The 13,587-nt window shown below is 42.0% G+C and overlaps 1 protein-coding gene across 1 annotated transcript in view; it reads right to left on the bottom strand.

The window, feature by feature from the left end:
• KCTD13 (potassium channel tetramerization domain containing 13) overlaps nt 1-6,979 on the bottom strand; it is a 13,388-nt gene extending 6,409 nt beyond the window's left edge. Inside the window, exons 1-2 of the mRNA XM_010837300.1 lie at nt 6,545-6,979; nt 4,877-5,046 (exon numbers count right to left, since the gene is read on the bottom strand). Of these exons, the coding sequence (XP_010835602.1) occupies nt 4,877-5,046; nt 6,545-6,788 (414 nt within the window). The 5' untranslated portion in view covers nt 6,789-6,979. The remainder of the gene's footprint in view (nt 1-4,876; nt 5,047-6,544) is intronic.
• Nucleotides 6,980-13,587: the final 6,608 nt, after the last annotated feature.

Genomic DNA, 13,587 nt, shown 5'->3' with positions numbered 1-13,587 from the left:
CCTCCCTCCCAACTCCCGCCCCAAATTACTGGCTCCTTTGTGTTCAATTTCCTTCTGCGTACCCTCTCTTCTTTTGTTTTTAGTATAAGCAACAATAAACCTGTGGCACCTAACATTCTGTCTGGAAATTTCTTTGCTAGATCACCCAGTTCATTAGGTATGTTTTCTACTTTCTATTAATATATTCCTATCAGAGACAGTGTTGCTACTTCTGCCACTACATAACAAGGATACCCTTTCCACCACTTTCCAGGAAACACATTCCACACTGCAGCCTCCTCAAAGATCATCAGACTTCTATGAATACTCTAAAGCTTTTTAGGCTTTTCTTAATACTCTTCTCAAAGTCCTTCCAACTTCTGCCCACTCTGCAGTTCTAAAGCCACTCCCACATTTTAGGTTTTGTTTTGGCAGAACTGCATTCCAGATACCACAATCTGTTATCTGTTACTAGGTAATAAATTAGTACAAACTTAGCCGCTTACAACAATAAACATTGATTATCTCACACAGTTTCTGTGGGTCGGGAACTTGAGCTTGGCTTAGTTAGGTAGTCCTGGCCCAGGGTCTCTTGTAAAGTTTGAGTCCATTGTTGACCAGGGTTGTAGTTCTCTAAAAACTTAAATGGGCCTAGAGGATCCAATTCTGGGATAGTTCACCCATTTGGCTGAGAGTTTGTGCTGGCCATGAGCAGGAGGCTTCAGTTCCTCACCAAGTGGATGTCTCCCTAGGGCTGCTTGAGTATGCTCACAAGGCATCTGGCTTCCCCACAGTGAGTGATCCGAGAGGCAGAAGCTGCTATGTCTTTTATGACCTGGCTTTAGAAGTCACACACTATCACCTCTGCAATCTCCTACTGGTTACATAGGTCAGCTCTATCCAGTGTGGGAAGGGACTGAACAAGAACCTGAATAAAAGCAAGAGGCAAAAAAAAATTGCTGGTGGCTCTCTTGGACACTGGCTACCACAGATTGTGTAGCAGATGGCACTGTCCCCTCCAGGGAGGACAAAAAAGTTAAATCCCTTCATAATTCACATTACTACAGTGAATTCCATATACAAAAGATAAAACTATAAAGCTAATAAAAAATACAGAATAAACTTAAACAAAAAAGGATCTTGTGGGGGAAAAAAAAAGAGGAATTTGAATATATTAAATTCAAGAGTCTCTCCAGTTGACAATGAAAAGCATGATTTTATAAATAATTCCAAGTAATGTTGAATGAATTATAATTACTCTACAACACTAATGAAATTACTGATTCTGGTGAGAATTAACAATTGTGTGGTAGACAGATAACTTCCATTCATAAAGTACCTGAATTACTTTATAGTTGGCAACAAAGGAATGGAACTACAATGAAGGATCAAACCACCACCACCTGAATCTAGTGGCCAATTCTGAGCATCAATAATGATGGGCCATACTAACAATACTATAGGTCTTTATATAGCACAGTATGAAATATGCAACATTACTTAAAATATTTCTAATCAAAATTTTTCATATCAAGCCTTTGAATCTACCATCTAGTTTAGAGAAACTCAAGATAGGATGAGGGTTAACAAAGCAAATCTGGCAGATTTGGAAAGTAGGTCATTGTGCAGGACAACTGGTGGTTAGTATTATGAGATAAAAAGAACTGCTTTGGGTTGGGAAAATAACATAATAACCAGATGTAATGCAAGGATCTAGACTGGACTGGTTTAGACGTGAACCAGCTATGACAGACATTTCTGGAACAAATGGAGAAATTTGTATATTCCCTTGATGTTAGATAAAATTTCACTGACATGGAAAGATGGCAATTATTAACAAACAAAAAAAACAGATTACAAAGCAGCACATACACCATAATCATATTTTGACAAACACACTCACACAGGAAAAGACCCGGAAGAATATTTGGTGCTTTTATTTTTTTGATTATCTGTGTTTTCTAAATTTCTACAATACTTATATATGCTTTAAAAATAATAAATGGTTATGTGTAATTTTAAAAATCAACAATTTCTGTTTGACAACAGATGTCACAGATAGATGACATTCTAAGTGAAATGACTGGCAGCATCTAAAACTGACTAGAAATTATTATCTGAAACAGACTTTCTCAACTGGGGTTCCTTATTGAATATCAAAACCCAGCAAATAATCTGAGTAACTATTTTCTCAACTCTTCTGAAAATGTCAGATAAATAGTACCATTCTATATGCACAGGAGAAGTTAATTTATTATGTAAAGCATATGCCCTAGAATAATAGGGCTTAATTCTCTCTAGGAACTAAACTATGTAAGAATCTCCAGCAAAGCAACAAGAAAAAGCAAATTCAATAGAAAATTTGGTAAAGAATATGACTTGGCAACTCACAGAAGGGGAAACCAAAAACGTTAGTGAATATATGAAAAGATGCTAAATCTACTTAGTAACTAGAAACATACATATTAAAATTAGATCACTCTATACCAATCAGATGGGCAAAATTAGAATGCTGGGTGATGCCATGAGTTGTTGAAGATATGCAGAAATGAGATTCCTTATGCACTGCTCATCAACAATATAAAGTGCTACAGCCATTCGGGAGAGTAATCAGATGATACTTGCTGAAATTCATCTGTATGTGTCCTGTGGCCCAGCAATTCCAACCCCAGCCACAATCATGTGAAACATTAGTCCAGGACCCACGAGGGCACAGGAACAAAGATGCTCATTGTGGCATTGTTTGTGGGGACAGGAAGCAGGAGGCAATATAGGTCTCCAACCTCAGGGGAATGTATGAACAAAATATTACGAATGCACATCAGATTCCCATGCAGCAGTTAGAAGCAAAGAACTAAATGTATGTACAGCAGCATGAACGAAACTTGGAAAAAGTGCTGAATTAAGAAAAAGAACACACAATCCATAGCTCAAAGCCATTTATGGAAATTTAAAATGTTTATGTATACAAAGCAACACTTTATAGTTTTTCAAGGGTACAAACATAATCCAAGCAAACATATTAAAACGTTAGAAATGGAGGGGTACCTATGAGGGCAAGGGAAGTGGGCAGGGGATCGAGAATGAAAGAAAAATGAAAAGTGAAAAGATTTGCAGAGACTAAAGATGTTTAAGTGCACACTGAGAAGTATGATGAACTCACTACTCTGTACCTGAATCTTAAAAACAAAACCCCAAACCTCCAAACACACACACATATTCTAGCTGAGTGGGTTGGGGATGGGAACAGCCTTGAGAAAACTTTGAAAGAAGGCAGCTGGAGCACAGAAGAAAAAGTACTGTACTTGGGAGTCAGATAAACTGGGGTTGACTTGGAGCTCTGCTGCTTAAACAGTTCTTTGACCCTGGATGTATCCCCAGCTTCCCTCATGTTTCTTTTTATGTCAAACAAATATACAAGGAGGTAACAGACCCTACCCACAGTGGATATGAGATAACATTAGATACATGTAAAGCTACCAAATAGGAATGCACTTCCAAAATCATCTAGTTTAATGTTTTTTCAACTGCAAGTGGTAACCCATAATGGGCCATGAAATAAATTTAATGGGTCCAAAATAGCATTAGAAAGAAAGCAAGCATAATATATCAGAGTGTATTTCACTAAAAGTATCATTTTATAGAATTCTCACTTCAGTTATATAAGTGAGTGAAAATCACTCAGTCATGTCTGACTCTTTGTGACCTCATGGACTATATAGTCCATGGAATTCTCCAGGCCAGAATACTGGAGTGGGTAGCCTTTCCCTTCTCCAGGGGATCTTCCCAACTCAGGGATCGAACCCAGGTCTCCTGGATTGCAGGCGGATTCTTTATCAGCTGAGCCACCTGGGAAGCCCTCGGTTATATAAAGATGAATATAAAAAATGCATTTTCTCTATGAGATGCAGTCAAAAAACTTGAAAAACAAACACAGCTATTGCCCAAAGGAATTTTATATTTTTGGATTTCAAGGACCAATAAGTATTCCCCAAGACAACAGAAAGTTGTTCATAGCTGCCACTTTTTAATATATAAAGGGCATCAAAAAAGAAACTCTTATAAGCTATTAATATTATATCATAAAAGAAAGGACACTTTTAACATTGTAAAAATAGAACAGAATAAAAGACTTTCTGTGAAACTCACTACATCGCACGTATTTTCCTCATTTCCCTATCTTCTGGAACATGAGAACAGAATGCCAGAGGTAGGAATTGACCCACTCAAGGTCACTCAGTCAGCAGTGGGGGAGGTGACATTAACCCATATCTCCTGGCTGTCCTTTCCAACCTCTTTTCCTCAGAATTCTAAGAGATCCCCAGAAGAGAAGCCCAGCAGATGGGGCTCTGGCACCCCCATCCCTGTTTTATCAGGAAGGGCTGCTTCTTCAGTATTTCATTGCTAGAAAAAAAAGTTACTTAAAGCCATGAATGTGATGGAATGCTGCCTCCCAGGTTAGGACCAGATCATGGAGGTCATTACATTACAATTTAAATTTAGAATTTTTTTTTTTAACTTAGTGGGACAAGGGCATTACTTGGGATTGCTGAGCAAAGGAGAGAATAAATTGGGGTTGTGTTTAAGGATCATTATTCCGTGTTACACTGTCAGTGTAACAGTTGGACTGGCTGGTAGAAACAGCAAGAAGCAGAGAAAGAAGTCATTCAACCAGAGCAGCAGTCTTGGCATGAGGTGGTGGTGGGATAGCAGAAACGCAGAGGACCCCCGAAATCGCTGGGGTCACGGCCAGTCAGAGTCAGGCCAGAGGCAACATTCCAGTCACGGCGCCATATTTCCTTTTTTCTTTAATATCTTAACAGCTAACTGTTTGGGCAGCTCTCCCAGGCACATAGGCATCAGGGTGGGACTCAGGAGGTGCGGAAGGGGTGCTCACCTGCAGTGCCAGTTGGCAGTCCTCAATCAGTCCCTGCACCAGGTAGTGGCGGGCTTCGCCCAGCAGCTCCCCCAGTTCTCTGGTGCTTTCAGGCAGAGGCACAGACCCGTCCCGCAGGTAGTTGAGGATTGTACCAAAATGGCGGCCGCTCCGGTCAATCAGCACCCAGCCTGGTGGGGTGGGGAGAGGCAGGAGAAAGGATGGCTTTGCTGAAGGCCACAGAACTACTATATTTATTAAAAAAGGATTCCAAAGCCACAAATCTGAATACTAATCTGTCTCAGGCCTCTGCCATATCCATGAAAATCCCTTTAAAACATCTCCAGTGAGTTCTCCCATGGGCCTTTTATTTATTTATTTTTTAAACACATCCAGCCACAGAGAATTAATTCCCTCCCAAGTATGGTCTACACTGAGGTTTTCATCATGAGCAAGTACCTACAGATAACCTTATCAATAAACCCCTAACCTCTTGTGCTAACTCTGACCACCCTATTAAGAATGTCTACCGCACCCACCAGTTCACTACTTTATAAACTTCATAGAACTTACTACTATCTGAAATCACACGCTTTGCTCTCGTTTTTGTATGTTTGTTTATTCTCCCCCTACCCGCCACCCGCCCCACACACACATAGGAAAAAAGCAAAACTCTGAAAGACTTATCTTACCAGATTTGTTTACCAAACTATTTATAACACTGCTACTGCTAAGTCGCTTCAGTCGTGTCCGACTCTGTGCGACCCCATAGACGGCAGCCCACCAGGCTCCCCCGTCCCTGGGATTCTCCAGGCAAGAACACTGGAGTGGGTTGCCATTTCCTTCTCCAGTGCATTTCTAACACTAACTGGCATTTTACAAATATTTATTCAATAAAAAAATTATTCACCTTTAGGCATATGAAGGCTGAGCGATACCTCCCCAATTTTTATTTGCCGGCCTTCATAATTCGTAACCCCTTCTGAATCACCTCCCCCTCTCCCCATCAAACTTTAAAGTTCCCCTTCGGCATATGGGGGACGGAGCTGAATGCAACACTTCCAGAGGGTAAGGTTCACCTGGTGAGGAGAACTGTCCACTCTCCATTCTGGCGTCCCTGGCAAAGCAAAAGCAGCCCCTTCCTTCTACAGTCTGTATAGATAGATTCCTAGACTGTACAGGGACCTGCGTTAGGGGAACAGAGACAGACAAAATCCTCTAACACTCCGGGATGGTTGTTGGCAGCGCTGAGGAAGAGAGCGGAATAAAAGGCTCGGCAAGTGGAAGAAACTGATGAAAATTGCCTGGAAGGATGTTGTTGCCAGCATGGCGGGTTCCCAAGTCTTTTGAGCTGAGGGGTGAAGGGGTCGGTGGGACGCAGCAATGAACATTCTCAGCTGACATGTTTAATCACTTACCACTGCGCCTAGCAGAGTAGCTGGAGGGGCGGGGGGTGGCGGGTGGTCCATGAATGTTGGTTACTACTGCTGGGGGTAAAGACCGGGGGAGGAGGGAGATAATGAATGAGAAAGGGGAGATGAGATGGGATGTGGGCGCCGGAGGAGGTGAGAACGAGCTGACTGGACGGTAGGAGAAAAGGGGCATGAGAAGACTGGGCGACGACAGACTAGGCGAAAGGGAGGCAGGATCTGGAGGATGCAGGAAAGTAAGCAAGGGCAGCCCGCGTACCTCCGGCGTCCGTGAGCACCTCCGCGCGGCCGCTGAACATGGCCTTGAGCCTGGTGTCCTGTCCGGTGAGGGTGCGCAGCGTGGTGTAGTGCAACGAGCCGCCCACGTTCAGCTTCACGTACTTGCTGTTCGTGGTCAGTGGCTTGAAACCGTAGGCGGCGGAGCCAGGCTCCAGATCCGAGGGCTTAGCGACCTCCAGGGACGGCGCCTCGGCCGCCGCCGGGCCCGAGGCCTCGGCGGACATGCCTGGTAGTGGCGGCGGGCAGCGACCCTAGGTTCTCTTCGCGCTCCCTGGCCGCTCCAGAGACCGAGATCTGAGCCCTCGGACCGGACCGCTGGCCCGCACGCCCCTACGCCGCCGCTACTCAGCGACACTGGCCTTCTGTCCCATCGCGCCGGTACCTCCCGGAAGCCGGGCGAGCACCTGCGCAGGCGCGTCAAGGCCCCGCCCCCGACTTCGCGTGGCTTGGAGTGCGGAGCATGCGTAGTAGGCTTGGGCCGTTGGGTTAGGCTGTGGCTGAGTCGGTTGCCGAGCAATGTGCCCTCTGGTCGCTACTTTTGGGGTCCCGAAGTAGGAGGCTCTTGGCCACCTGCCTGTTGAAAGCGTCGTCCCTGCCGCGTGTTTCTGCTCTCAGAGCGTTTCGTGAGCACAAAGGGAACACTGGCCCAGAGAGGCAGGGGACTGGAAACAATTCGCCGCCTCCCAGCCCCGCGCATTTGACAGGAGCTTCGAGCAAAGCGCTATAGAAGCTCTTAAAGGAGATAGAGGGGGTGGCCTCACAGAGGAGGTGGCAGTACTTCTAGAGCAGGCAGGGTGTGAGGAGGTAAGTCGTCATGGAGGGCTTCTCTGAGGAGGTGATACTGAGCTGCAGCTCAGAAGAAGCGGCCATGAGCAGGTGTGAAGGGAGAGGGTTCCAAAAAGAGCCACAGGCAAATGCAGAGACCCTCAGGCGTGAACTCAGTGGACATAGTTGAGAAGCAGAAAAGGTCAGGGGTGGCTGGAGCAAAGGTCTTAGAATCCCAGTCGATGTCTTAAGACTCCCAACCCCTGCGGGAAAAAGTAAGCTGGAAACATGTTGATAAAGCTCGGTGAGAAGTGTTTTTATAGGACCCCATCTGTATTCACTTGATGGGCTGACACCTCAGAGATTTAGCAGTCTACCTGAATGTCTAGTGGGGGGCCCGCTGGAGGGAAAATGAGAAAGTTGAATAGTTTGCGCCCTGCCACCAGTTCACTGAGTGAGCCTAGGCAAGTCACTTTTCTCTGGGCTTATTTGGTTCCTTTTCTGCTTAGTGAGGGGTGCAAATTTAACTGCCAGGGAACAGGTAGGAATGTAAAGCAGTGGAGTGGACCAGTTATAAGGTACTAGGGAGTCCTGGGGCTGGTGGTGACCTGCAAAGTCCATGCTTTATGAAAGGACTGCCAATTCTCATTTTTCGAATGTAGCTGATGAAAAAGAGAAAAAAGGTGTGGCTGGGAGCTAGTTTACAGTCTTCCTTCAGAAACCTCAGTATTGGTAGGAAGGAGCCTGGCCCTATTAACTAGGCTATGATGTTGCCCTGTTGAGCATAAACAATTTTACAGAACACCAACATCAGACAAAGCCAGTCTCTTAGGAGTTGAAAGACCATTCCATGATCATATTTGAACCCAAAACATTGCTCAGACCACAAAAATGACCAAACAACCCTCTCCTCCAGAGCTTGAGTGACTGCTATTCCTTCACTGAGTACAGTTTTAGCCCTGATCCATTTCTCATAATTTCTAGATACGAATTACTAAGATGAGACTTCCCAGTGGCCAAGACTCCATGCTCCAAATGCAGGAGGCCTGGGTGCAATCTCTAATCAGGGAGCTAGATCCCACATGCTACAACTAAGAGTTTGTATGCCGCAACTAAAGATTCTGAATGCTGCAGCTAAGACCTGGTGCGTCCAAATATTTTTAAAAATGAAAAAAACAAGACAAGCAAAAAGAACTATCCCCACTTTCTGACACCATCCAACTTAGAGTAAACCTTCCCTTTTCTCAAGCCCTCCAAGAAAATCATCTAACATAAGTTCCAATCCTGAAATACCAAGTGAGTGAAAGTCGCTCAGTTGTATCCAACTCTTTGTGACCCGCATGGACTGTAGCCTTCCAGGCTCCTCTGTCCATGGAATTCTCCAGGCAAGAATACTGGAGTGGGTACCCATTCCCTTCTCCAAGGGATCTTCCCAACCCAGGAATTGAACCCAGGTCTCCCATGTTGCAGGCAGATTCTATACGGTCTGAGCTACGAGGGAAGCCCAATCCTGTAATAAACCATTTTTATTATGCACTTGCTGAGGTGCCCAGCGTGGGTTCCCATGATATATGCAGGCTCCCTTGTTCAACTACAGGTGTGTTCCTGGTGGTCTTTGCCTGGAGGGCATTGTCAGAAATGGAGGCTCCATGGCGATTCAACTGAAGCCCTCAGTACCCTGGATTGGGATCCTTGACTCTAGTAATAATGTGCACATCTGAGACCCCTTGTGTCTCTAACTGTTTGAGGTGCCATCCTGCCCATGGCTGGGAGGTAAGTTCTTGCTGAACTGAGCTCTGATGTTTTGTTGAAACCCTTGAGTTTGGGAATTATTTTGTTTGTTTTCCTTGGAATCAGATCCTCTTCAGGGACTTCCTGGTGGTCCAAGTGGTTAGGATTCTGCACTGCCAATGCAGGTGGTACAGGTTCTATCCATGGTCAGGGAACTATGATTCCACATGCCACAACTAAGACCTGGTGTAGCCAAAAAAAGAGATCCTCTTCAGTTTTTGGGTTATCTAATCAGATTTTATTTTCCCTTGGGGAATTTATTTTCTGACTTTCTACATCTGTCTGCTCCAAAGGACCCTCCATTGGATATTGTTTGTCAGAGGAAAAGTATATAGGAACAAGATGGGTATGCAGCCCTGGGTGTCTAAGAACATTACAAAGACTTTCTTGCAGTATCTGGTGGCTGAACATCATTTGTCCCTCTAAGAAGTTGGGTATGCCAACCACTTGGGGGTCAGTTAGCATGCTGGAGTGTCATTTGTTATCCAAGTTAACCAGACAAATTACTTCATCAACCAAGGCCCAATAAGCCAGCCCAGGGGACTGTGGCTTTTAGACCCTCAAACCAGGGAGCTTTGAATAAACTTTGCCTCAGGTCGCCATTCCAAACCTTTGTAAGGAGTTCTGTCTCAGTTCTGTGTGTATGTCCGTGAGAACTGCTTTGTTTCACTTCTGCCCAGAATCAGGTCATTTGCTCTGGCTTCTGATCAATGACAATTGGTCTTTGGCCAAGTTCTGGAGATACAAGTTGCACAGCACTGTTTTATGAACTCTTGTCTCAGCTAAAACTGGGCCAAATTCCTGATTCCTTCATGTTTTCTTACAGTCACATTGGCTTGTATCCTTATCTTTCTGACATAATATCCTTAGGGACCATTTAGAATTGCAGTGGCCATTTTGGGGAACTTGGGACAAGAAGAAGATTCTTTATTTGAAAGGTACAAAAAGAGAAGAGACCCTCATGAGGGGATTGTCATGTTAGTCAAAAAGAGATTGTTTTGTTTAACATAGGTGATATATCATTTCTGTACTTTGGAGATTAATAAATTTTTAAATTTATTAATTTTAATATTTCATTTTATTAATATTTAACATTTTATTAATATTAAATTAAATATTTAATTTAATAATGATTTTTAAATTATATAGCTCTATTGTCAAGCGCTTAAGATATGTTTTAAAATTAGGAGGAACGTGACTCCTTTTGTGTGTATGTATTAATATATATCAAAATCTGGGGGGGGGGAATTTGCATTTAAACAGTTTCTTTTTTGGACTTAAACCATTTTATCTTTTCCTGCAGGGGTAATACAGATTAGCTTTTTTTTTTTTTTTTTGGTAATAGTTTCATGTTTGTCTGAAGTAGCTTTCTCTCATTTTTTCCTGTCCATTTTTCTCTCTTGGAAAAGTTTAAAGCTTAATCAAAAAAACATTTTGTTGAGTGTGCACAATTCAGTTAAGTACAGTTGGCCTTCAAACGATATGGGTTTGAACTCCAAATATATTGGAAAAATTGGAGGGGGAATTTGTAATAATTTGAAAAAATATGTAGCCTAAAAATATCAAAAAATTAAGAAAAAGTTAGATATATTATGAATGCATAAAATATAAATAGATGCTAGTGTGTTTTGTCATTTGTTAACCATAAAAGACTTCCCCAGGTGACTCAGACGGTAAAGTGTCTACCTGTAATGCGGGAGACCCGGGTTCGATCCCTGGGTCGGGAAGATCCTCTAGAGAAGGAAATGGCAACCCACTCTGGTACTCTTGCCTGGAAAATTCTATGGACAGAGGAGCCTTGTAGGCTATAGTCCATGGGGTCGCAAAGAGTCGGACATGACTGAGCAACTTCACTCACTCACTCTCACTCAACCATAAAATATACACAGATCTATTATAAAAAGTGAAAATTTATCAAAACTTGTATACACAAACATTTACAGACTCTTCATGACACTACTGATTACACAAGGTTACCAGAAGGTGATCATATTGCTGCTTCATTATCAGTATATGAATCACTTTATCTGTAAATAAACATGAATTTCTTTTTCACACTATTTTTTTTTTCCATGCGCACCACGGCATGCAGGATTTTAAGTTTCCTGACCAGGGATGGAACCTATGCCCCCTGTGGTGGAAGCGTGGAGCCCTAACCTCTAGATGGCTAGAGAATTCCCTATTTTTTCATTCTTGATGTTCAGTGTTAGTAGTACTCAGGCTTCCCAGGTGGTGCTAGTGGTAAAGAACTCGCCTGCCAATGTATGAGACCCAGGTTTGATCCCTGGGTGGGTCAGGAAGATCCCCTGGAGAAGGAAATGGCTATCCACTCCAGTATTCTTGCATGGAAAATCCCAGGGCCAGAGGAGCCTGGTGGGCTACACTCTGTGGGGTTCCAAAGAGTCTGACATGACTGAGTGACTAATACAATGTTATATTAGTAGGACATTTACTAACTACAATGTTTTGTGTAATATAAGACAGTATTGACGTAGATACTGACATGATTATGTTAACATATGGTATCAGTATTGACAAATACAATCAGTATCTTTGATTATGTTAACATATGGTATCAGTATTGACAAATACAATCAGTATCTTAAGTGTATTTTCTCTTTCTTAATAGCATTTTCTCTAGCTTACTTTATTGTAAGTATATAATACATATAACATAAAAAGTATGTTTTAATCAACTGTTTATATTATCAGTAAGGCTATTAGTAGCTAAATTTGAGGAGGGAGTCAGTTGTGCCCTAGAGAGTGGGGTTTTGAGGAGTGTTATTTCCTTAAGTTCCCTAACTCCCACATTGTTCAAGGGTCAACGATAATCAAAAATGTCTGAAAGGATTGCTAAACTATATATGTTTCCTTTGTGAGCACTGAAAAGTAATACTTATGTAATAGGTTTTGTATAGTTACAGATAAGATACAAATGGGCTGAATTCCAAGATAAAAGGAGCTTTTAGCATGATCCAGTGTTTTTGCGTTTTAATTTGCTATGTAAAAATAATGCCAGCACAATATTTTGGTTTATACAAGGGTTAGTTTTCTCACGACTTAAACCTTTTTATTTTTTGTATTTTATAAGTAAATTATCTTAAGTTTTCATATATGATTTCTTTTGAAATTTTAAAAAATACTCACCATGCTGTCCATTATATCGCCAGAACTTACTTATCTTATAATTGGAAGTTGTACCCTTTGACCACCTTCATCCACTTCCCTAACTCCTACCTCCAGCCTCTGGCGCCACCAATCTGTTCTCTGTTTCTCTGTTTGAATTTTTAGATTCCACCTATAAGTGATAAAATATTTGTCTTTCTCTGTCTACCCTGGTGGCTCAGCTGGTAAAGAAACTGCCTGCAATGTGGGAGACCTGTGTTTGATCCCTGGATTGGGAAGATCCTCTGGAGAATGGAACGGCTACCCACTCCAGTATTCTGGCCTGGAGAATTCCATGGACTGTATAGTCCATGGGGTTGCAAAGAGTAGGACAACAACTAAGCGACTTTCACTTCTATGTCTGTTAGCATAATAGTCTGAAGGTCCATTCAAGTTGTCACGAATGACAGGATTTTTTTCTTCTTTATGGCTGAAATAAACAAATACTAAATAAATAAATATTACATTTTCTTTATTCATTCATCTGTCAGTGGACACTTAGGATGTTTCCATATCATGACTATTTTAACTAATGCTGCAATGAACATAAGGGTGCAAATACCTCTTCTAGACATTATGGTTTCATTTCCTTTGTCTGTATACCCAGAAGTGGAATTATTGGATCATAGGATAGTTCTATTTTTAATTTTTTTAAGACCCTCCATACTGTTTTCCAAAGTGGCTATATCCGGTTACGTTCCCACCAGTAGTGCACAGGCTTCCCTTTTCTCCACATCCTCTCCAACACTTATCTCTTGTCTTTTTGATGACAGCCATTCTAACAGGTGTAAGGTGATATTTCATTGTGGTTTTGATTTGTATTTCCCTGATGATTAGTGATGTTGCATGCCTTTTTATGCACCTGTTGGCCATTTGTATGTCTTCTCTGGAAAGTTACCTAGTCAGATTCTCAGTCCATTTTTAAATTGGATTTTTTTTGTTTTTTTTTTGCTATTGAGTTGTATGAGTTCTTTATATATTTTGGATATTAATCCCTTATCAAATGTATGATTTTCAAATATTTTCTCCTACTTCATAGGTTGCCTTTTTATTTTGTTGGTTTCCTTTGCTGTGCAGAAGTTTCTTAGTTTGATGTAGTTCTACTTGTTTATTTTTGCTTTTGTTGCCTTTGTTTTTGGTATCAAACCCAAAATATCATTGTGAAGACTAATATCAAAGAACTCACCTTGCCTCTATGTTTTCTTCTGGAACTTTAATTGTTTTAGGGCTTACATTCAAGACTTTAATTCATTTTGAGTTCATTTTTGTTGTGGTGTAAGACAGCAGTTCAGTTTCATTCTT

This window comes from Bison bison, unplaced genomic scaffold (genome assembly GCF_000754665.1).
Source record: "Bison bison bison isolate TAMUID 2011002044 unplaced genomic scaffold, Bison_UMD1.0 scf7180017864072, whole genome shotgun sequence".
Taxonomy (NCBI): Eukaryota; Metazoa; Chordata; class Mammalia; order Artiodactyla; family Bovidae; genus Bison; species Bison bison.
Note: the sequence above shows the minus strand (reverse complement) of the source record. Positions and strands in the feature narration are given on the sequence as shown.